We start from the raw sequence: 24,453 nt of genomic DNA on the forward strand, positions 1-24,453 counted from the left end.
GAAGAAACAATGGATGAACAGACTTTTGAGAATTTTAAGAACGGATTCTTTACGGTTAAACGAACAGAAAAATTTAATTCTGGTACATGGACAGACATGGTAATAGAGCAAAGTCTTATGAAATCTATGAAGACAGAAGGAGGAATATCTCGGGGACGGAGTACAGAAGAAAGTGTTTTATGTAAATGGGTATACGCTATGTACGCTACGAATACAATCTGCGAGGAAATTGAAAAATTTTGTAACATTTCTTTGGATTCTTCAGAACAACACGTTGATACTAGAGATTCACGAGTGAAAAGAGATAATAGCGATTTAAGTAAACTTCTCGATTGGTTTACTCTTTCATAATCCTATTCAAAGCACAGAACAGGTGATATCTATAGCTTCTGGAATAGTGGGCAATGATCAAATTAATTGTCATAGAGCATATGGTATCGGCATCCAATCAATGGTGAAAATGACTGGTTTGAACTTTAATGAGATAAAACTGAAACGTGTTGACAAAGTACAACCTCTTTCAATAGTTAACAAATCTGTCAAAATTAACGATTGTAAAGTTCCCATCGACCCATTACTACTCTTCCAGAGAATAACTGTAAAAACAAAATTCCCAAAATAATCTAAAAGAATATCTACAGTATGAGTTAAGCCCGTATCCAACATCCTTATTTGATAATAATGGCATGAGAAAAACAACAAAATCAGCACTATATAAAAAAACATGACTTCTGTTGATATTGAACTAGACGAAACCACTACAACATATATCATCGATGGTGGATTTCTCTTGCATCGCGTTGTATGGAATAAAGATGATACTATCTGTGATATTTTGAATAAATACGTCAAATATTTACAAACACATTATGGGTCAAGTATCGTTGTTGTATTTGATGGTTACTCAGACTACACTAAGAACATTAAAGCAATGGAACAATTAAGAAGAACTGCTGGTGTTTCAAAATCTTACGAACTCCGCTTTGATGAAACAATGGAGGTGCCAATCAGCCAAGAAAAATTTTTATCGAATTCATCTAATAAAAAAATATTTATAGACATGCTTATCAAGAAATTAAAAACTGTTAATATCACTACAAAACAAGCCAGAGATGATGCTGATGTTCTCATTGTAGAAACTGCTATTGCAGAGTCAGAACTTAAAAAAAAAAACTTCTGTCATTGTAGGCGAAGATATTGATTTGCTAGTTATCTTGATAGGACGTGCTCAATCACATCAACAAGAAATTCTTTTCAAAAAAATGGGTAAGGGTAATGTGGAGACAAAACTGTATTCATCGAAAAGTTTTGATAAATACCCTCATTCCAAGAAACACATATTATTTTTACACGCATTTAGTGGATGTGATACGACTTCTGCGCTTTATAAAAAAGGTAAAATATCGTTTATTAAAATGTTCGAAAAACATCACGATTTAAATCAATCAGCTGAACTATTTAAACAAAAAAACTGCTCTGTACAAGAATTATTTGAAAATGGAGTACATATTTTCTTAGCAACGTATAATGCTCCAAAATCAGAAGACGATATAGACTCTTTTCGATACACCCAGTTAATCAAATCAACAAGACTCAAACAAACCAGTGCAGTTATCAAGTCTTCCGCTTTCAAGTACAGCAGCTCGTCAGCATATCCTTCGTGTCTATTATCAGACCCAAATTTGGTTGGGAAATGATTTAGAACCCCAGGAATTCGGCTGGGTAGTGCATAATGAACTCCTGGAACCAATAACATTTTTACCACCAGCACCAGAAGAACTGCTGAATACATTATTTTGCAATTGCAAGAAAGGTTGTGGTTCTAATTGCGGATGCAGGAAATCAGGATTGCGATGCACTTTAATTTGTGGGCAGTGTAATGGACAATCATGCCTCAACGCTTCAACTTCAGATGGTTTCAATGAAGAAATTGAATATGCACCTGATATTCTTCACTCTTTCTATTCTGATACTTTAGTAAACGAGAATGATAATAATGAATCCGATATTGAACAGCCAGAGGAAGAAGAAAAAGAAGAAGAAGACGATGAAAAAGAAGAAAATTAAAACAAAAATATTAATCATTAATAATGAAAACAAATATTTTATATTTGTAATTTTAATAAATTAATTATTGGATCAATAAATAAATATATAATTAAAATTCATTTGAAATATTTCTTTTAATATTGTATGTTTGTGGTTGGTAAAAATAAAATAAGTATTATTTAGAGAATATATAATTTATAATTAATATCTATAAATATGGTATATTAAATAATAAATAATAATAAAAATGTAATGATAATGATAATAATGCTAACAATAATAATAGTATTAAGTAATAATAATAATAATAGTAAGTGAATAATTAACAATATAACTCATTTATTTATTGTATTCTACTGGCTGACCTCGCATTATTGTATATACAGGTAAGCGGTCCCCTACTCTTTGCGCTGTATCTCAAAAAGGGTTGAACGTACATAAAATTACTTCAGACAAAAGTTGTAGAGAATTTTTCGTTCTACAATTTCTCTAACCACCTTCAAAGTCATTTAGCGTAAGGGAAACGAGATATTTGCAAAAAACTGATTTTCGTGAACTTTGACCTTAAATATCTAAAGACGCGTACACGTGATTATATGAGACTTTTGAGGTAAGTTTTTATACCATCAAAATAAAGACGTATGCAAATTTTTTAGCTTATTATCTTTCATTCCGAGGTTGCATCCTTATTTTACCGGACTATTTATAGGTTTCTGTCAGTGATTCTGTTGTTTTGCAAGTTCTACTACATAAAAGGATATCATGGAATAAGTGTGTATCAGCCAATTCTAACTTATCCAAACATATAGTTTTTTGTTAATTTTGAGGAAATATTATATTTCAAATTCAAATATTTTTATATATCACTGTGTACGCATGGACAAATACAGATTGAATAATGTCCGTGTACAACATTATGTAGTATAATAAAACAAACTTGTTCTAAATTTACCCAGTTTCAAGAATATAATTTAGTCAATAAATAAAATGAAATGCAATAATACAAAATAAGCCTAGACAATCACTGAATTTAGCTCTAACTCTAAAAAATATTCTTCAAGTGAAAAAGAGGATGTTCCATGAGTATTTATTAAGATTTTGTATGAAAAAGACGTTTTCCTTCTATGTTTCTAATTTCAGAGGGTATGAAAAACAAAAATTTTTAGTCCATGTAGGTTGTTTTCTTTTTATATAATCCAAAGTTATGTTTCTCAAGGACTACCCTATTCCTGGTATTATACTCATGAATTATGGGATTGGCTTTATCATATGTTATGTATGTTACTGTTTCAAATATATACTGATAATAAACTGTTAATATTTTTAGCTCAGAAAACCTGTGTTTTACAGTTTCCTTCCACTTTAAATGTAGTATTGTCCTAATTACTTTTCTTATATTTTTAGTATCATGCCAAGATTTTTTAAAGTTGTACCATAGACCACTAGTTCCATAACTAATATGGGACTGTATTAATGCAAAGTAAATTTGTTTCAAAGTGCTTTGGTTGCATATTTTTGACATTTGTTTGAGGGCATATAGTCCAGATGATATTTTATTTATGACAGATTATACATGTTGATTTTAACTTAAACTATCGATTAATAAGCCCAGAAATTTTGATTCTCCTAATTTTGATATATTTCTATTTGATTGTATCCAAATTTTATTGTATAGATACTTTTTGGAAATATAGTGATGCTTTTATTCAAAGTCATCACTAATAATTTTTTACACACTGTATTTTTATGTTATCTTTAGATAGATGTAGAAATACTTTATTGAAAATCTATAACTTCAACAAAATATGCTTGTTTGACCCCAATAAGCAATGTGAATCCAGAGGGATTGGATGAAATATCTAGATATGTATCCAAAGGCTTTAATGTAAACATGATGTTAGCTAATAAGTTAGGGTCATCCTTGTGATCCTCAGCTTTGAGAAGCCAAATAAACTGATTTCCTCAAGAAGTAAATGGGGGAGGGGAATTCTAAAGGTCATACATAGGTTTATACCTTTGAAAGATCTAATAATGATTGAAGGTGTCCAAGGAAATGGGCAAAGATGCATAGCTCAGGAAATCTCTTTAATTCAAGATTATTGGAATGGGAAAAACAATACTCAATAGGAGTGGCTCTCACAAAGTGTGTTTTTGTATATATGATTGTACCAAGGAGCTCACAAATAAGTAGAGTGGTAATGGTAGGATGGACAAAAGTAAAAAAACAACAGAAAAATGCAAAATTTATTCTTAACATAATAAATATTCAGCAAGTTTCTGTGAATAAATCTGTCAAGTTACTAGGTCTCCATCTTGACTCTAAGCTCATCTTGAGAACCCCTTATGTACTCGCCTATCTAGCATTATATTTTTACTTTAAAAACTTAAACTTCATACTGGTCCCAATTTAGTTTTAAAAGCCTATTTTTCTCTTTTCCACTCTCACTTTTTGTGTGGTACCCTTCTCTGTGGTGGGTCTAATGGCGTTTAAAGAAGTTTTCTAGTGCCAGAAGAAGGCTGTACTTGTAATGTTTATTCTTAGTTATAATGATACTTGTATATACTTAAATATACTTACGCTTCCCTCTATTTTTCTCTTTCATATTTTAATGTATGTAAAAGAAAATCTAGTATCTTTTGATCTGAGAAGCTCAATCCACTATCATTATACCAGAAACCAAGACTTGATAAATCAGAAGTTTGCTAGGCTGTCAAAAACACAAAATACATATCTATATTTGGGCATCAAACTCTTTTGTACTGGAGGCACAATACCACTTCAGGAATTTGCTGCAAATATTATTATGTTTCATCATCAAACTAGAACAACAGTCACTGTTGTAATCTATGATGAACACTGCATGAAAAGTCAGAAATGGACTGTCATATCCAGAATTTGTAAAAAGATCTTCAGAGTTGTCATATCCACTTTCCAGCCCAGATATTCAGAAGGCAGGTGTGGCTGAGATTAATTGTGTAGTTGGTGGTTCAATCAGATGTTGATTCTCATTTTTTAGTACCGAAAGAGCCTCTGAGATTTCAAGTGTAGGTTTAATTGGCTTAGATTGGTTTCCAACAATCTTTGTGTACAATTCTCATATTAATTATAACAATTCTTTTTATTATAATGAAGATAAACATGATTTATCTATCAAATATGTACATAATAAGTTTAAAAATTTTGTACTAAAATATTCAAGGTTATTTATTCAATGAAAACTGATTTTAACAGGAGTAAATTTTAATTGGTGAACTACAAACTCAGTTTGTACTTTGTTGATAATTTAGTTATAGATAATTTTGAGAAGGTTAGTGTCCATGATTAGATATTAATATCTAACTATTGAAGACTTAAAGAGAAGGGTGGGGTTGATATTTATGTTAGTAAAATTATGCTCTAGAATGATATAATAAGTTGAAATGGGTCTCCAATTCAGGAGTTGAGGGAATATGTGAATGTTCAGGTATTAAGTTCAAGTTAGGTAACAAGACAATGATTTAAATAGCGGTTTACCACGACCTACCACCTCAATTTATTGAAATTTTAAACAGTGTTAATGATGTTCATCCCACATTATTATTGTTGGGATTTTATCATCCATTATATTCGCAAACTTTTCTAAGAATCTTTTAAATGTTTTAATCTAATCAATAGCTTTAATTTAAAGATAAAAAAATTGAAGTGGTGAGAAGAGTTACAGATAAAAGTGAAAGCTGTCTTGACAATGCAGTAACTAACATTCCAGAGATTTCAGTGGCAGTTCTTGTTAGGTGCTTATATTTTCTGACCATGATGTTTTTCACTGACAATTGAAAATGACATCATATTCTGATGGCATGAGTACCTAATACAATTCCCAAACATATGATTAAGAAATCATTACAATTTTTAAAATTACTCTGAGATAATAAAAATTGTTGGGGGATCTGTTTATAACTTATTAAAGAGGTTAAAAATAAATTTGAAGAGTTTATTTAACTCTATATAAAAAAATTAGAATGGATTTGACTTAAAATAGTGTACAAGACCACTACACAACCTATTGTTTTTCTGCAAAAGAGTTCTCTCTTGCAAACCTTATATGTGCTGGAGGTTTTGTAAAGGGATGCTACTTTTTTGGTACAAGTAAATTTTATTCTCTCTGAACAACTTTTATGTAAGCCTATCAAATAAGCTTTCATTACCTACAATATAAGTTTAGGTATTTTGTAAATTAACAAATTAAATATGGTTCTTTAGGTGTGATACAATATCAAATGCATATTATATATATACTCGCCTTCGGCTCGCTGGGGGCTACGCCCCCAGGCCCCCATTTAGGTGTCGGCCAATTTCGGGGATAAGCGGAATTCGGTGACGGGTTATATCTGAGAATTATACTAGGGTCTGGGAGTTTAAATTAGGCCTAATTTATTGAAATTTTATTTATTAATCAAAAGTTTTGACTTTAATGGCATTTTACTGCTTAACCGTTAGAGATACGAGAAAAAGTGACTGGACATTTCTTGTCGGAAATTTAATCGATTGTGCCCTCAGATTTGATCTACGACCTATCGTTTAGTCGGTACAACGCTTGGAATAAATGTCTGCACTGGTGGGGAAAAGAGCGATTTGGTGATTGGTAAAATTCGGACATGAGGTCATGCCAGGAAATTCCCTGGGGGGGGTTTTAATGTTACCGGGGGGGTTAACACTTCAGGAGGTTTAATGTACTCAGGAGCTTATCTGGTCATACCAGGAAATCCCGGGGGGGGGTTAATGTTACCGGGGGTTAATGACACACCCCAGTCCCCCTTTTGGTTTGTTGGCCAAATTCGGGGATAAGCGGAATTCGGAATAGTAAAGACCTATTTTATTGAATTTTCCAGTTTTAATCAAAGTTTTGACTCTAAGGCCATTTTGTGGCTTAACCGTTAGAGATACGACAAAAAGTGACTTTACCTTGTCGGAAATTTAATTAAATTTTTCGATTCTACCCTCGGATTTGAACTACGATCTCTGGTTTAGTCGGTACAACGCTTGGGAAAAAAGTCTGCACCGGTCAGCTGTTGTGTAAACAGATATAGTGTAAATAAATTTAAAACTATCTTTATCCGATTATTAAGTTGATCAGTGGGTTTAATTTGAGCAGGAGTTCATCAACCAAGAAATTCCCGGGAGGTAAATTTGTGTCTGGGCACGAGGAATTTTTATCAAAATAAAACGTTGATCAGGGGGTTAAAATTACTTCGGAAATTATCATTCCACGCCAGAGTTTTGACAATGAACTAATATTTCATAAAATTAAATAAAAAAAACACTCTGTCCCTATCTACTCTTGAAGCTTCACTAACGCTCAGCCAACTCCCGATTTGGAGGGGGGTTTTAGTCACTCGTTAACGTAGTAATACAAGGTTAATCTGGAACCAGCATGAATCGCACTAATTATAGTTGCAAAATTTAAAACACCTAAAAGTGACGACAAAGAATTTGCCATTTAGAGCATTTATCAGGCTTACGGAAAGATAAACTATAAAAAGCTGCCGGACCTTTTTTGTAGACCCTATCAATAGCTAGTTACAAAATATTTTACATTTAAGCTAGGGCCAACGGTTCGGCCAATATCGAGCCCGGAAGTTAAGTTTTTAAGTGAAATTTTCAACATAACCACGTTTTACAGCTAAAGCATGAGAGATAGAGTAAAACGTCACTGGCCCTTTTTTGTAGATCGTATTATTTTGTATTAAAATCAAATTTTTTAATTTGGGCCTAAACCTAATGTTTTGTCTGCAATGGAGCCCAGAAGAAAACAATATCTCACGTAAAACTCGAAAAATAGATACTTTAAAACGCGTAATGCGGCCAAACCATTGGGGATAGGGCAAAATGTCATTTAACATTTTTTGTAGATCGCGCTGTTTTCTAAATCTTTTTGAAAATTTGTTTTGAGCTACGACCTACAGTTTAGCCGCTATCGAGCCCGGAAGGTACATTTTTAGGCGAAACTTTCCAAATATTTTCACTTAATCACATTTTGCGGCCAAACCAAAGGAGATAGAGTAAAAAATTATTTAACCTTTTTTGTAGATCACTTTATTTCCTAAATATATCGTTTGTTTTATTTTGACCTCCGACCAATGGTTTCGCCGCTATCGACTCCAAAAACAAAATTTTCACGTAAAAGTTACAAAAAAATTGCACATAATCACGTTTTTCGGCCAAACCAATGGAGATAGGGCAAAACGTTACTAGACCTTTTCTGTAGATCGCGCAATTTGCTAATTTGATGGGTCAATCAGATTTGAGCTACGACCAACGGTTCGGCCGCTATCGGACTCGAAACATTATTTTTTATCGAAAAAAATCTCTGGAATGTCAAATATTCAAGCTTTTTGTCACTTAACCATGGAAGATAGAGCAAAAAGTCATTGGACCTTTTTTGTAGTTCACTTCATTCCTGACCATGAATTTTTTCAAATGCATATTAATATATATATAATAAAAATTACTGAGTTGTAACAAAGTCCGTACATAAAGATGATAAAGTTTGGAAATTCTAATATCCAAATCTAAATTATACAGGGACTATTTTCATTCAAATAATACAAATTCTTAATGTAAATATAATTTTGCGAGATATTATTTTACATGTTGGACCATATTATTTTGTTAACTTGTTTGAATGAACCCTTTTATTAATTTTTCGTTTAGACTATAATTTTTACCTTATTTTATGGAATTATTCATATTGAAGTATTACCTTAAAAAGAGCTTTTAAAACGTATAAAATAAAAGTAAAAATTAGTTAATATACGAAATTTTCAGCCCTAATTTGAAGCAAAAATTTAAATGTAATAATTGTTTAGATCGATAATCAATTAATTAATTTCAGGTGTGAAAAGGAAATTTAAACGAAGAAGTCTGCCGGTGAGTTATCAAGGATTTCGCGCATGCGCAAAAGCCGGAATCCCGGATCGTGGTTAGCCAAAGAAAATGAACGAAAGTGAGTTTATCCGTGGATTATGAACTAGATTTGTGATACGGGGTTTTGGTGCATGAATCAAAGTAAGTGAATCGTACTATTAGTGTAGGTTGAATTAAAATTGTTAATTAGCGATATTTTGTTCTGATTGTGCCATACAAGTAATTTTTGCATGAAACTGTCATCATTCGTTTCCGGGCACTTTGCATTGTGGGAATAGGCAATATCAGTGAATTAGTGTAAGAAAGGTCGATCTATGCTGTAGATAAAATGGATTTCTTAACTACCTGGTGAGTGCTAAACAGATATTTTAGTTTAATAAAAGTCAGAAAGATACTAATCTATTATATTTGTTGTAAAATATACAGAATCACTGTCAGCCATCCCAAAATATAAGAGTTTTAAAAGGCTGCTATACACAATCAATCATTGCTCGTCTGCTGTGTCGTCTGCTTATTTGTTTACAACTGTCAAAAATCGTTTTGACAGAGATTTTTAAGTAGTGTTGAACAATACTTTGAGTTTCAATGTCAGAAATATTTTCATCTCTTGCTTTTAGCTGTTTGTTACTAAAATTTTCGTGTCGATAACTGCGTAGTTAATGCCCTTTCATGCAGGTGTTACTACAACCAAAAATCGTTTACACGGAAAGTCCCCATTACTATACAATTTGAATGTTTCATATTATATTAGGTTATGTTTGTGCATTTTGGGGAAGTGATGATTTATTATTCATAACAGTATATTAATTATGGATTGGAATTTTAAAGTTTGGTAAAATTAATAATTGTGTATAAACTTCCAACAAGGTTAGTAGTGGTTTAGACCTAAACCTACTTCATTTTTGAACTGGCCTCATTCTTACAAAGCCAAGTCATAAACCCAAATGATAAAAAAGTAGGCTTATTATTTTATAAAAGTCGGAATTATAAGTAAAAGAATACAGATTTGATGCAGATAAGGAAATATAACATTATCTAAGTTAATAGTAGTTGATAATCACATGCAAGAAGATGCACATTATGCCTAATTTAGTAAAATGCTAAATAGATGGGCTTATGGTTATAATTCTAATTTCAGCGAGGTAAGATTAAAAATTCTTATGTAATTACTCCTCACTGTATCATCTTGTTCTTCCACTGTAACAAGAACACTGTTATTATCCTTTACTAAACTAATATTGGTAATATTAGTTTGTTAGTAGTAATAAGAGAACGTTTTAAAAATTTTCACTTCCATCGGGATAAATTGGCAGGTTAATATAGTTGTACAGCTGAAGACAGCGGAAGAGTCTAGTAGGCCTAGTTGGTAAATATTCGCTTTTTTCACTTCATATTATTTTTTTTTTTTTTTTCAAATGGAAAATACTTTGAAAAAAAAAAAAACAATTGGTGCAGTAAGGCCTAAAAAAAAAAATAAACAAACAAGTAACTTGTCGTTGAACGGCTGCTGACATTAATGTCTTCAGCGACCATTGCAGGCTACAGCACCTCTTACGCTTATGGCAACGAACAAAAAACACCCTTCGAGGTAATACCTTCCAGTTACAGATCAAAATTCTAGAAGGCCTGACCATAAATGTTTGATAGAGTAAACAAAGTATTGTAAAAATCAACAAAACAATATCCTACACAAGAATCCTATTTCAAGTATGTTAGGCCTATTATTTTTTTGTGTAATAGGCTATATGTTTGTGAGAACTTGAAAATTCATTGTTGAAAAAAATTAGTCCCTATAGAGAGTTCTCTTTGATCGTTTTAGGTGACATGAATAGAAAATACTACCGAGAATGTTAAAGAAGTTACATGTAACGTAGTAGCCTAACATGAATTAGGTGTTCTCTAATTTAAGGCTTTTTATATTTTTGAAATCAAAATAGTCACACACGTTTGAAACAGAGTAGTCATCTCCTGGATTCACTCAGTGATTGGCGTATTTGACTGACAACCGTGTTGCTAGTCGGTGTTGTTAGGGGGTAGGGTACGATAAGCGGACCCGGTTTTTGTATTGAAATTGGCAAACGATATTACTTAATCATAACCATCGATATAGGCCTAATCAATCGATGCTGATTAATTATTTTTAACGATTAATCAAATAATCTATATCAATAGCTGTAAATACTTTAAAATAATACTCTTAATGTAATATTTCAATTTTATATTAATGTAAGTCAAATTTGATTATTAAAAATGACAGTCAATTTTAGAAAACTACAACGACATTGCTTTGGAAGATGATAAGACATGTTTTTTCATGACTTCAACATGTTGGAATCGTGTGGAAGAAACCCATTATGTGAAATTTGTGGGAAAGAAACAACTGTAAACTGTGAGAAGAGCAAATATGGTCGTCTTCAGTTTTTCTAATTTTGGTTATAATAACTTGTTTGATCACTGTAAATATATTAGATTCATATTTTAATTTAAAACATATGATTGTTGGGGAAATTTGTTAAAAAAAATAACGTGTTGAATGCTTTTAAAATTTAATGAAATAATGCACTCACTTAATCCTGCGACTGTGGTTATCTGAAACGGTTTTATTTATGTAGTTTTCAGGCAAGAAATTTTGTAGGAAGACTCATCTAAATATTGCATTTAAAGTTTAGGCTATTGCTCATTTTGAGGCTGCTGATTATTTTTAAATATACACAAAATTGAACAGGTAATATAAGCAAAATGAACAATTTAATTAGCGTAATTAAGAAATTACAGTTGTTATTAAATTAATAATACTAGTCGATTAATATAAATCTTTTTATTTTATGAATATCTTGTATTGTTTGTTCAATGTTAGTGTGGTATTTTAAACCATAAATGATATAAAAATAGGTGCAATGAATGCAATATAATGTCTTGTTAAAAGAAAGGCGATTAGAATACATTTGAATTGCCAAATAACCACAGTTTTAAGAGTTGTGACCTGAACCAGTAGAGAATGGCAAAAGTCAGGATACACCCTTTGAAAATCGAATAGTGGAAGAAATCGTAATGGCATCTGATATGGGGTGTTTGTTGGTCAGGCACTTCTAAGAGCTGTGGTGACAGTAAATTATAACTGTTTAATTGTAACTGGCAGATTTTTTTGCCATAACTCCTACACAGATAAAGAATATCTTAAAACAGATTTCACATATTTATTCCAAAGAATGAAGCAGTTCAAATGACGTGCCACATGATCCTCTTACTATTTTAAAATTATATACCAAGTCCATAAATACCGGATTTCAAGATTGTTGTCGCTATTGATATGGCTTCTAAAAAGGCTGCACCTCCATCTGTAGACACCCCTTACCAGAATACCATTTACAATTCCTTGCACTTTTCGACTTTTATAAGAGTTGTAACTCAGACTTTTACTTGACCCTACAGATTATAGGTCTATAGGTGTACAGGGTCATCCTAAAGTCAGTGGTCCACTCCAGTCATTTCTAAATGGTTTGAACCAATGTAATATTTCTGCTTTTCTACCTGAAAATCCCCCAATTAAGATTTTTGTTTTTGATTTCGCCAACAAGTAACCAGGGCACGAAGGATATAGGAGAAGGACTATTTCTCTTTGTTTTATACCACCATATTGAACATGAGGAGGGTGATTTGTCAAACTGATATCAGGTACGTATAAAAAAAAAAGTATAAAAAAATCAGTGACGCAATAAAACTGCCACAAATCAAGTTTCATTGCAAATTTGTTTGTAAATAGCTGAAAACCCCCATTTTTCTGCCAATCTTTAGTGACTGCCACCTTGGAACGGTAATAGATAGCAATTTCGGGTTTGCACCAAAAAAATGTTTTTTTTTTATATCCCATTCCCAACGATGTAGGAGTTGCCATTTGAAAATTTTTAGTTGGCTCCCAACATTTTGCACAAAAGAAGTAAGTCTCATTAACCTACAAAGATCCAAAAATTTTAATCTCAATAGCCAAACCGTGTATAAATGACAAGGGTAGCCACTGACTTTTGGAAGAAACCTGTATAAAAAAAATTCAAAAAATGAAGTTTCATGCAATTTAATGTTATGCAATATAGATGAAAACACTTATAGAGATATTTTTTTAATGTCTGTGATTGTATTCAGTTTGGTTTGTTACAAATTTGTTTATTTCATTATTATCCCATGGAGTGACGTGCAACCATCATCAAACTTGATGTTATCCATGTAGAAATGTAGCTTCAAGCAAAATTTCAAGCCCATAGATCAGTTCGTTCTTGAGATATCGTGCGGACATACAGACAGAAAATGAAGTTTTTCCGGCTTCTCCAATGATATGCTTCGCTAATTGCTCAGCCAATTAAGGTTTAAGCTTATCAATTAATAACCAGACCTATTAAGCAATGTTGATTTAAGTTAACACCCCACCTGAATAGCTTATATTATACTTTAAATAGTCATCTCTTGGTGTTTTTCGAATAGAGTACGGTACATTATAAATGTTTTATTTCATTCTGATTAACTTTATTTTTATATTTTTAAGTTTTTAACTTATGTTGTCCCTAACATGAGTATGATTAATAAAAAAAGGTTGAAGCTCAAGCTACACTTTTCTATGTGAAATACTCACAGTTGTATTCATGGTATGAATTTCAAATGTTCGCAAATGGACTAATACAATAATACACATGTGTTTGTTTAAAGTTTTTTATTGGCTATGGAAGGTTTTAAATTATCGAAGTAAAACAAAAATGGATTTCAATCCTTGAAGCGTAGTGTTTTACAACATTTGTAACATATAACGATGGCAAATGTCCGAAAATCCTATTCCTTTCAATACATATGTTAGCAATACAGTACAGATCAGAGCTAACAAAAATGAATTTCTAATTTGATTTTCTCATACACTTTTGTGTAATATACTTATAAATATTAATTTATTTGTATTTATAGTAAATAAAAAAGCTTGTGATATACAACTTTCAGTAAAAAAGTTTTATCTAAACTCAGTTTACGTGTGAGTTTCACAGTTTGGATGTATGTTTGAACAAGCGGGTGGGCGTGTTCACATCCTGTCCTAGACAGCAATTTCGCTTTAAGCCATTTACTGTGAGCTATTAGCTGGCTATTGTTTTACCAGAGGCAGCTATTTCTGTATGCGTTTAGTGCTGCAATGTTGTGTTACGTGGAAAAACACCAGAGCTGTACAAGTAAACAAAACCTGGCCGACGTGCCATCTTCACCCCAACGACTGCACTGGAGAGGAGTCAGGTTGACCAACAAAATTTTGTTAAATGCAAGAAAACTACTTTAGCTGTAAATTATTATCAAATCTGGTAATGGAGGTGCATTATTTTGTAAAAAATACATATAAAATCTAAGCTACTGTCTAAAATAAAAGTCTAAATAATTTCTATATAACAAATTCCAATATAAAATTTTATATGGTCTAAATATTTCAACTCGTAAAAAAAAGAAGGATTGACATGTAAAAACTAGCAATATGTGAAATTACTATTTAGAAATATTAATACGATTTTTTCAGCTTTGTAAAGTTTATAAGAATGTTTACATTCTCAGTTTTACTTTGAGAAGTCTTGAAATTTATGAATAATACATTTTAAAAGAGTTACAAATTATTTTCTTTTTTTACTATTTTCTTTTTCTATTGCTTTGCACATAACATGCTCCAGGGTCCAACATTTTGAGAAAATACTTTTGTGCAAACTACATTACATGAAAATACACTCGAAAATAACCAATAAGGGTTTAAAACCATGAAAGTGCGGTACATAAAATATTACTGATGAAAGTTTGTATTGCCCAATTAACTCTAAATGGTCAATGGTTCGTGACGTTTAATTGCTGAAACGTCAACATTGCATGTCCTTCAACAATGATGGCTTCTGTATTATTTGTTGGTTGCGGAACCGTAAAAATCTTGTTCAAGTGAAATATTGTTCTACATTTTTTTGCCAAAGAGTTCTGTGTCAAGGATAGAGTAATACTTTTATTAGAAATTTTAGAGCTTAAGAAAAAACTTAACAAGAAATCAGCTGAATATTTAAATAATAAGCAATAAAAGTTTCAGATAGAGGTCTCGTTATACCATTGAAGTTAGGACTATGAAGTTGTTCTAGTACTTCTAATGCCTGGAATCACACATTAGCTTAACAAGTTGACTGCCACACTGAATTTTTTTGCCCAACGCCTAACTGCCCATGAGTACCATATATGGTACTCACCTATATGCAGCAGCAGGCCATGAGTACCAGAAATGGTACTCACTCTATCTCAATGAAGGGTTGAAAAAAAATTAAATTTTCGTACTAATGATCATGATTTTAATTTCAAAACTTATCAAGTCGATTATATACATACCAAAATTACATGTCCCTAGTCTTAGCAAACATTTTTTTTTTATTTCGTTGGCATTCATGGTAATCTAATAATCAGCTGTTTTGACCATTATATTGTTTTGTGTGTTGGTTGAGAAAGGTTCTTTATAACCTCCAATGGCAGCCTATTCATCCCACCTCTAAGGGCGCAGCGTAAAATGGTACAGAAAGATTGTATTTGACATGATCCTCAGTACATCATTTGTTAATTCTCTCCACATGTTCAAGAGTGTAACAGATAAAAAATTTAAAATTACAGAATGTAAAGAAAATTTAGTCATTGAACTATTTAAAAAAAAAACTGATAACATACCTCAAGAAATCACTATTAATCAAGAGCACAAGTTGGAAAGGCAACCTAAAAGAAACAAGTGTACCAAAGTGTTATACAAAAACTCGCTCAAGAAAGAGGCAGGAAAGAAGCACAGGCGAAAACTAAAAAAGGTTTATACTAAATGCCTTAACTGCAATCTGTACTTCTGCTCAGAATGCATGCAACATCATAACACTGCGGTTCCTATTCAACTCCTTGGGTTTATGCAGTGGAACAGCTAATAAGCAGTGTGGGTTTCAGTGTCTTTCAATGAGATCTTTGCTCTACTATTCCCATCCTGTTATCCACCTAAACTAATATATTGCTGCCAACGTAACTCTACTAGTGGTCATTATTTTAATCTTGTATTGGCATGCTACTTTGGGGCTTTGCACAAGGATTTTGTTCTAATTAACTAAAATGATAACTAATTAACTGATCCAGTGGTGATTTTAATAGCTCAATTTTCTCCTGATCCAGTGGTGATTTTGATAGGTCAATTCTCTCCTAATCCAGTGGTGATTTTGATAGCTCAATTCTCTCCTGATCCAGTGGTGATTTTGATAGCTCAATTCTCTCCTGATCCAGTGGTGATTTTTATAGCTCAATTCTATCCTGATCCAGTGGTAATTTTTGATAGCTCAATTCTCTCCTGATCCAGTGGTGATTTTTATAGCTCAATTCTCTCCTGAATCCAGTGGTAATTTTTGATAGCTCAATTCTCTCCTGTTCCAGTGGTGATTTTTATAGCTCAATTCTCTCCTGATCCAGTGATGATTTTTATAGCTCAATTCTCTCCTGATCCAGTGGTGATTTTGATAGCTTAATTCTCTCCTGATCCAGTGGTGATTTTGATAGCTCAATTCTCCTCCTGATCTAGAGGTGCCCTAAATCACATTGGTATCGTTAGGGATTATATTATAAGAAGTTATTTTGTTAGGATATGTTAATTTGACAAAAATAAATTGATTAACACTACAGAATCATTGTTGATGGTCAGAAAAAAGTCGATAACACTTGTGCGGTTAAGTCTATAACAGAAATATTAAATTCGTTTAAAGGTAACTAAAATTAAAATTTTAAATAAGCTGCATCTAACAAAGATTTTATATTGGAATATTTCTTTGTTATTTTCACAGTCATAATCTGTTAGCTGAATAGATGACTATTGACTTGACTGCCAGATTAGTGTACAATCTGGCTAATAGTAGGGTGAGAGGGGGGCAACTTGTGGAGAGGGGCAGAAGTGGACAGTTTGAATTTCCCGCTTTGTAGGTGCAGAAATTTAGTTCACAGTTTTACCACAGGATGGTACTAGTGTATTGTCTCTACGAAGGAAGTTTGAAGCTCATACACACACTCTGAGACAGGTGAGAAATTTTTTAGTTTTTTTATAGTCCTAAAGTAAAATTTTAGCACTGTGTTTGAAGGCAAATATTTTTTTGTGTTTACGTTTTTATTTAACAAAAGTATATTAGGGTGAATCTCCACTATTTTAGCAATAATTTGATGTATGTATTTGTGTACCTAAACCTAACCTAAAACTAAGATTGGGAGGGAAATATAATAAAATGTCACTTGGGGCACTTGTGGACATTAAAAATGGGGCCACATGTGGAACATGTCCACAAGTGCCCCAACACTCCAATTTGTATGTGTATTTTTAGCAAATATGTTGTTTAAACAGTTCCTACATTTTATAATCTATTGGAATTATATTTAATGTAATAAAGTCCCATTTAGAATAGCAGGTTAGGGGCCTACCGAAATTTAAGTAGGTCTATTAGAAACGAGTTGCGTTTTTTATTTGCGTAAAACCCATGGTGTTTATAGGAATGAATCAAAGGGAAAAAATATTAAAATTTTTTCATTTACAGGCCTAACTCAGTGATGTCAGTTTATATATTACAGGTAGAATGGTGAGAACCTACACACCTAAGACAGACCGAGCTTCGATACCTGAAGATGCCATCCAACGAGCTCTTCAGGATCTCCTTAATGGAAACTGCTCTTTTCGAAAGGCAGCTGCTGATCATGGAGTGTCCAAGTCGCTGCTGCATAAGCGGTTTTTTAAAAAAGTTAAAAGAGGAAAATAAATTAGAAGAAAATGAAGTACCAAATCGTGGATCTCCCGTTCAGTGCCGTTTAGAAGAGGTACTTCCAAAGTACAGCTCCATGCAGGTCTTCAGCCAAAGGAAGAAGAAGATATGTTAGAAGACTACTTGATTCAATCTAGTAAATTGCAATATGGAATTGACTTACAGACAAGTAAGAGATTTTGCATATTCATATGCCCTTAAAGTCAGCAGTAAAAATGCCCAAAACATGGGAAGAAAATAAAACTGCTGGCATTGATTGGATGAAAGGATACATGCGTCGCCATCCTAGACTAACACTACGGAAACCAGAAAATACCAGCCTTGCAAGAAACATGAATTTTAACAAACAAAATGTAGATGCTTTTTTTTGATAACCTTGTATAAAGTAACTCAACAGTATACATTTTCTGATGAGAGAATAATAAACATTGATGAATCAGGTATTACGACTGTAATTGCAGGCACCAAAAAGTTGTTGCTCCAGCTGGAGTAAAAACAAGTTGGGACACAGACCAGTATCAGCTGAACGAGGTGAACCTTGTAACCATCTGTGCTATTGTAAATGCATTGGGCAATACTATATACCCCCCCAGCCTATGTTTTCCCAAGAGTTTTTTTTAAAGATGCTTTTATTGCAGGTGCCCCTAATGGTAGTCATTGGTTTTGCAACAAAGTCGGGATGGATGACACAGGATGTGTTTTTGCAAATTATGAAAACATATTCAAAAACACACTTGTGCATCAAAGGAAAATCCTATCTTGGTGCTTCTCGACAACCATGAAAGCCACGTCAGCATTGAACTGATAAATTTCTGTCGTGACAATGGAATTGTGTTGCTCACGTTTCCGCCTCATACAAGCCATAGGCTTTCAACCTCTGGATGTAGGTGTATTTTCATCCTTCAAGAACACCTGCAAGGCAGAATTTAATCATTGGATATCACAGAAAACCCAGGAAAGACGATTTCAATCTATCATGTTGCAGGTTTGTCCTGCTAAAGCCTATGATAACGCTTTCACGAGGACGAACATATTGTTCTGGGTTTTAAAAAAAACCGGTATCGTGCCATACAACAAGATGATTTTTTAATGAAGATGACTATGCACCATCTAAAGTGACTGAGCAACCTTTGCCTCAGACCTTTTTAACTGAAAAAGAAGGTTGTGGGGCTACCCAAAATAATAATGAAATAGAAAAATCCTTTTGATAACGACGGTGAAATTTGGGCCAATTGCAGGGCCTTCTGAAATAGTTTCAAGACCAATGTGTGACGTTAGCTTAGCACAGCTCAACTCTCCTACAATATTCAACCCCCCAAAACAACAAACAAAATACTGACACCTGAAGAAGTTAGGCCTTATCCTAAATCTCAACCAAGAAAGGAAAGCTGCAGAGGTAGGAAAAAAGGCAAAACATGCATATTGACAGATACGCCGGAAAAAAATAGAATTGAAGAAGAAACTAAGAAAAGGAAGATAAAAAAAAGAAGCTAAGCTTTTACCTAGTCGGAAGAGTTGTAAGAGAAAACTTAGTTTGGAGAAAATTAAGCAAGGGATTTGTAAGAAACTTAAGTTTACCAAGAAGTCTTCAGAATAAAACATCCAACTCAGAAGAATCTCAGGATTCGATAGATTTTGGTGTGAAGGGACTGAGCCCTCTTGTTTTAAGTGAAGAAAGTGGAAACGAAGAAGAGTATGAGGAAATCAATAAAGATGGAAGCAATATTAACCATAACGATTTTGTTTTAGTTAAGTTGAGTGGGAAAAAAAGCGTTAAGCACTATGTTTGCTCAAATAAGTGAAAAACATGGACTCACCGAATTCACAGTAAATTTTTTCAGAAAAAAAGATTTGTTTGATTCTTTTAAGTTTGTGAAGCCTGATGTTACAGATGAGAGTATTGTGGACTTAACTGACTTAGTTTTTAAACTTGCTCAGCCCAAAGTTGTAGGGGGTTACTGAAAGAGCTGTTAGCACTTTTATCTTTAAATTTGATTTCAATGAATATAACATGGGATAGGCCTTTATTTTTTGGCTAATTAACTTAACGTTTTTAAAGAAAGCATTCAGTTTAAAGGAGAAATATAAGAACTTTATTGCAAATTTAGCTTAGGCCTATTGTTTTTCAAAAGATTGTAAACATAACATGAGTAAAGACTTGTAATATTTTACGTAATTTTGTTACTTACTGTGTGAAACATTTAAAAATAATGACTTCACTAATTAAAAGTGTATTTTGATAATGTTAAGTTATATCAGGGAACAATGTAGTTTTAAAAATATACTCATTTAAAAATTATTTGTGCTTTTTAATTCTATTTTTCCCATGTGTCCACATGTGCCCCGTAAAACTATTGGTACGTCCACATCTGCCCCGCATTGGGGCAGTTTGTGGACAGTGGTGCATTAGTTTACTAAAAATTTTATTATAAAAAAAACTATTTGATTTAGTACTCTTGAAATGCAGTTTATTTAATCAGTAATAAGCTAATGAATCTATAACAAAATATATTACTAAAAAATAAATGTTAGAAAAAAATACAAGAAATAAAATCTTGAAATTGTCCACAAGCGCCCCCCTCTCCCCTAACTATTTATCTTGAGACAGATAAACATTTTGCCAGTTGTTATCTCTTTTATATCAGAAAACTAGCAATTTTGTGTGTTTCAGACAACTTCATAGTTATAATCTTCCTTCACTAAATAGTTTCCACCCCCCCCCCCCCCCACCCCCCCCCCCCCCCACCCCCCCCCCCCCCCACCCCCCCCCCCCCCCACCCCCCCCCCCCCCCACCCCCCCCCCCCCCCAAAAAAAATAAAAAATACACATAGTTTTAATTTTTAATAGAAAATATGCTATCTGTTAAATTTAATTTTTCAGCACATTTTGGGCTAAAAACTTGCGTTTAAATCTCAAAAGGGTTTACAATTAGTTATCAAGTCATCATATATTAAACCATATTAACCCATTGTCCTATTTCTTTTCTACATGAATAAAACTTATGTATTTCTTATGTATAAAACTATACATAGTATATATACTTATGTATAAAACAATATACATGATGTAAGATTTTATAGAGATTGTTAAAGTGTTACTTTTGGTAATTTTGCAGTTTTTTCAATTATAATTAATATGGTAAAACTATTATATTAATTTAAAACAAATAAATTTAAAACTTGTATTTTGAAATTGATTATAAAATTCTTATTGTCACCTTTATATTAAGATTTGAAAAACTGGGATTTTTCAATTTGTTGAATAATTTTTTCGTGCCAGATTCCATAATCTATGGAATATACAAAGTGCAAAAATATATCACTATGGTTTTAGCACATTATGTGCAATATATAAACAATTTTGTAAAACTCTGCACAAATGCAAAAATCAACCTGTTATTCTGGGATTAAAGCTTAGAATGACATGTTTGTAGTTTATAAAATCTTGGTTCAGGTTTAGCTTCCCACTTTTTTTTATTATTTGTATCTTTTACGCTTTGCTTTAGAATCTAATATATTGCTTGTGACCCACCATTAAGTATTAAAGACAGCCTTACAGCATGTACAGTACATGTTATAGCAGTGACGTATTTTTATCTACCAAAGTAATGTAAATTGTAAAAAATTTAATATGCATCTTAAAAGAAATTAAAAACCCTTAGACTTTTTATCTGCATAAAATTCATACAAAATATATCCTTTGGTTTCCCTTTAAGAAAGAATAGGATGCACATATACAGTATATCTTTATTTTCTACTTTTTTATCGTCTTCATCAGGAATAAAAGCAGAAGAATGTTCTCGTGATCCGATGACATCTGATCAATTTTCAACAATAGACTGAGCTACATTGTTCAACAAAGAAATAGGATAAAACCTAAAATATTTCACTTAGTTTTTACACCTTAGAACACCTGCAGTGTTTTTTCATTACACACAACCAAGGAATGATATTCTAAATGTAAAATTTAATATTTTTCTGAAAAATATCAAACATCAAATAGTAACCAATTAGAAGATCTTTTTTGGGATTATCACAAAATAAAAGTTGATAAGGTCAGCTGCTTGGCTAGAAGATAATTTAAGTCTAAATTTAAAGTAAGTTTAAAAATAGACATTACCCAATAATATTACTTGGAATGTTGAACCAGCCCTTTAGATTAAGCTTATCTGAGAACAAATAGGTCTGAAGCCCAAGGTGATAAGTACCACTCAGAAAAAGACAAATCATGCATATTGCATCATTCATCCTGTCCTCTACCACCCAGATAAAGACAAATCATGCATATTGCATCATTCATCCTGTCCTCTACCACTCAGAACAAGACAAATCATGCGTATTGCATCATTCATCATGTTCTCTACCACTCAGAAAAAGACAAATCATGCATATTGCATCATTCATCCTGTCCTCTACCACTCAGAACAAGACAAATCATGCGTATTGCATCATTCATCATGTCCTCTACCACTCAGAAAAAGACAAATCCTGCGTATTGCATCATTCATCCTGTCCTCTGCCACTCAGAACAAGACAAATCATGTGTATTGTATCATTCATCCTGTCCTCTACCACTCAGAACAAGACAAATCCTGCCTATTGCATCATTCATCATGTCCTCTACCACTCAGAAAAAGACAAATCATGTGTATTGCATCATTCATCCTGTTCTCTACTGGTTGTTAATGATTGATTCCTGAGTGCTTCAAATTACAATCCTCTGTTATTACAATTTGAATTATGAAATTGTTTTAAAGATTTTTGTCTTGAAGAAATCTTAATGTTGGATTGGCTTATGGTTTCTTTAGGTGGGTTCGGTGCTCAAGATCTGTAATATTTGTGGGTTAATTACCCACACATGTAGCACATTCCCTTAGGGTTTCGAACCAAAACTCTACTTTTGGTGTTTTAGTTCCGTTATACATCAGAGTTTTACTTTGAAGAACAGGCACTCATTAAAGATAACATTATTTAGATGAAGATCACAGGGCTGGTATAATTGAAAATAATGCAGAAGTAGGTGAAATGTGTGATAAAGGATTTATTTAGATACAATGTAGTTATGTACAAGAAAATGATGTTGTATTACAAAATGATGTTGTTGATAAGCTTAAATGTAGGTCCAATGTAACCTTTTATAAAATAATAGATTTTCAAGTGACAACATGTTCACTTCCCATAACATAACAGGAGATAAACAGACATGTCCACTTCAGATAACAGCAGATAAGCTGCTCAGAACCAATTGAAGGTCAAGAACACAAAGTTCAACCTGTCTCTTTGGGGAGGCAGTATTGAACACAAAGCGCTTTTATATGGCAAAAGAAAGCAGTAAGGGTTATAAATATGTAAATGATAAAAATTCCTGCCTACCATTTTGAAATAAATAAAAATTACCACCTTACCATGGATATTAAAGAAAAGTTAGGTAGTTAAAAAAACGGTCAAGATGTACATAAGTAAAGTAAAAGATGTGTACTCACTTATTCTCTGTAAGATTACAGAAAACAAAATGAGTCAAATCTACATGAAAATTAAATTATTCAACAAGTTGTCGGAAAGTGCATGGGAAGTTAATAGAGTTAAATTTGTTCTAAAGAAATGCATTAAAGAAAAATTTAAAGTAATGGATGAGCATTTAGTCTGTAAGCTTTTCATTAGTATTAAGTATTTATTATTTTTGTTTGTTTTATCTTGTTATGGTATTACTGATGGTTATTTTGGTTACATAACTTACTGTGCTGTACCAATTTGACTATTTTGTTGAGTCCTTGTCGTCTGATATAGTTGTATGAATTTACACAGCTTAGTTCTTAAGTAGTTGTCTCAAGTAGTTCTTAAGACCTACAGTGATTATAAAAGTTTGACCATGTCTATTGTACTATTGTTGTCTAATGACAATAAAGATTTAAACCTAACATAGCTACGGTGGGAAGAGTTGTTTCAATGTGAATGTTGAGTTTAGTTTCGGTTCACCTTCCTTTTAGTGCAGCATCTGGGATCTGACACTGTTGCAGACTTAAGAAGGTGAACTGGAACTAAACTCAACATCACAAAGATCTGAATAATCTAAATCAACGCCAACTTCGTGATCAGTGGCTCTCAACACGGCTATCATGATGCTGTCAAGTACGGAAGATGTTCATCTGAACATACGTTTCAATCTACATATTTGTATATGATGTGTTCTATGTTATTTTAAAGTCATATCAACATCTATTGGACTGAGAAGTTCATTTGATTGATGTCAAAACCTGCTGGTGTAGTTTTACAGCAAACTGATACTGAAGATTAAGGGTAAATTAAGAAAACCACTTTATTCTAATAGATTGTCTGTTTAATAGCTTCTCCGTGGGGAAAGTGTCCACTGCTAGAGATAAATGGACAGACAGTATCGCAGAATATTGCCATCTGCCGCTACCTGGGGAAGGAGGCAGGACTGGGCGGCAAGGACAACTGGGAGGACCTCAGGATCGATGAGATAATAGATGTCATCACCGATCTTCGTCTCGGTAAACATTCTGACTTATATTTTTTCTTTTTCAAAAGGGCCTTGTGTTTTTCATTGTTAACCCTTCTCATGTCGTTGACGGATGTATTACAATGGTAGACTTTGACCAAAAACGCCAAATACAGTTATATCCAATATTATACATTGTGTCTCTAGGAGAGATTTTTTAGTTCTCAAAGGGTCTT

General features: G+C 32.7%; 1 protein-coding gene across 1 annotated transcript in view; it reads left to right on the forward strand.

The window, feature by feature from the left end:
* The window catches only part of LOC124366896 (glutathione S-transferase-like), a 40,749-nt gene that overhangs the window by 12,455 nt on the left and 3,841 nt on the right, over positions 1–24,453 (forward strand). The window contains exon 2 of the mRNA XM_046823496.1: positions 24,086–24,269. Coding sequence (XP_046679452.1) covers positions 24,086–24,269 — 184 coding nt within the window. The remainder of the gene's footprint in view (positions 1–24,085; positions 24,270–24,453) is intronic.

Source organism: Homalodisca vitripennis, chromosome 7, assembly GCF_021130785.1.
Source record: "Homalodisca vitripennis isolate AUS2020 chromosome 7, UT_GWSS_2.1, whole genome shotgun sequence".
NCBI lineage: Eukaryota > Metazoa > Arthropoda > Insecta > Hemiptera > Cicadellidae > Homalodisca > Homalodisca vitripennis.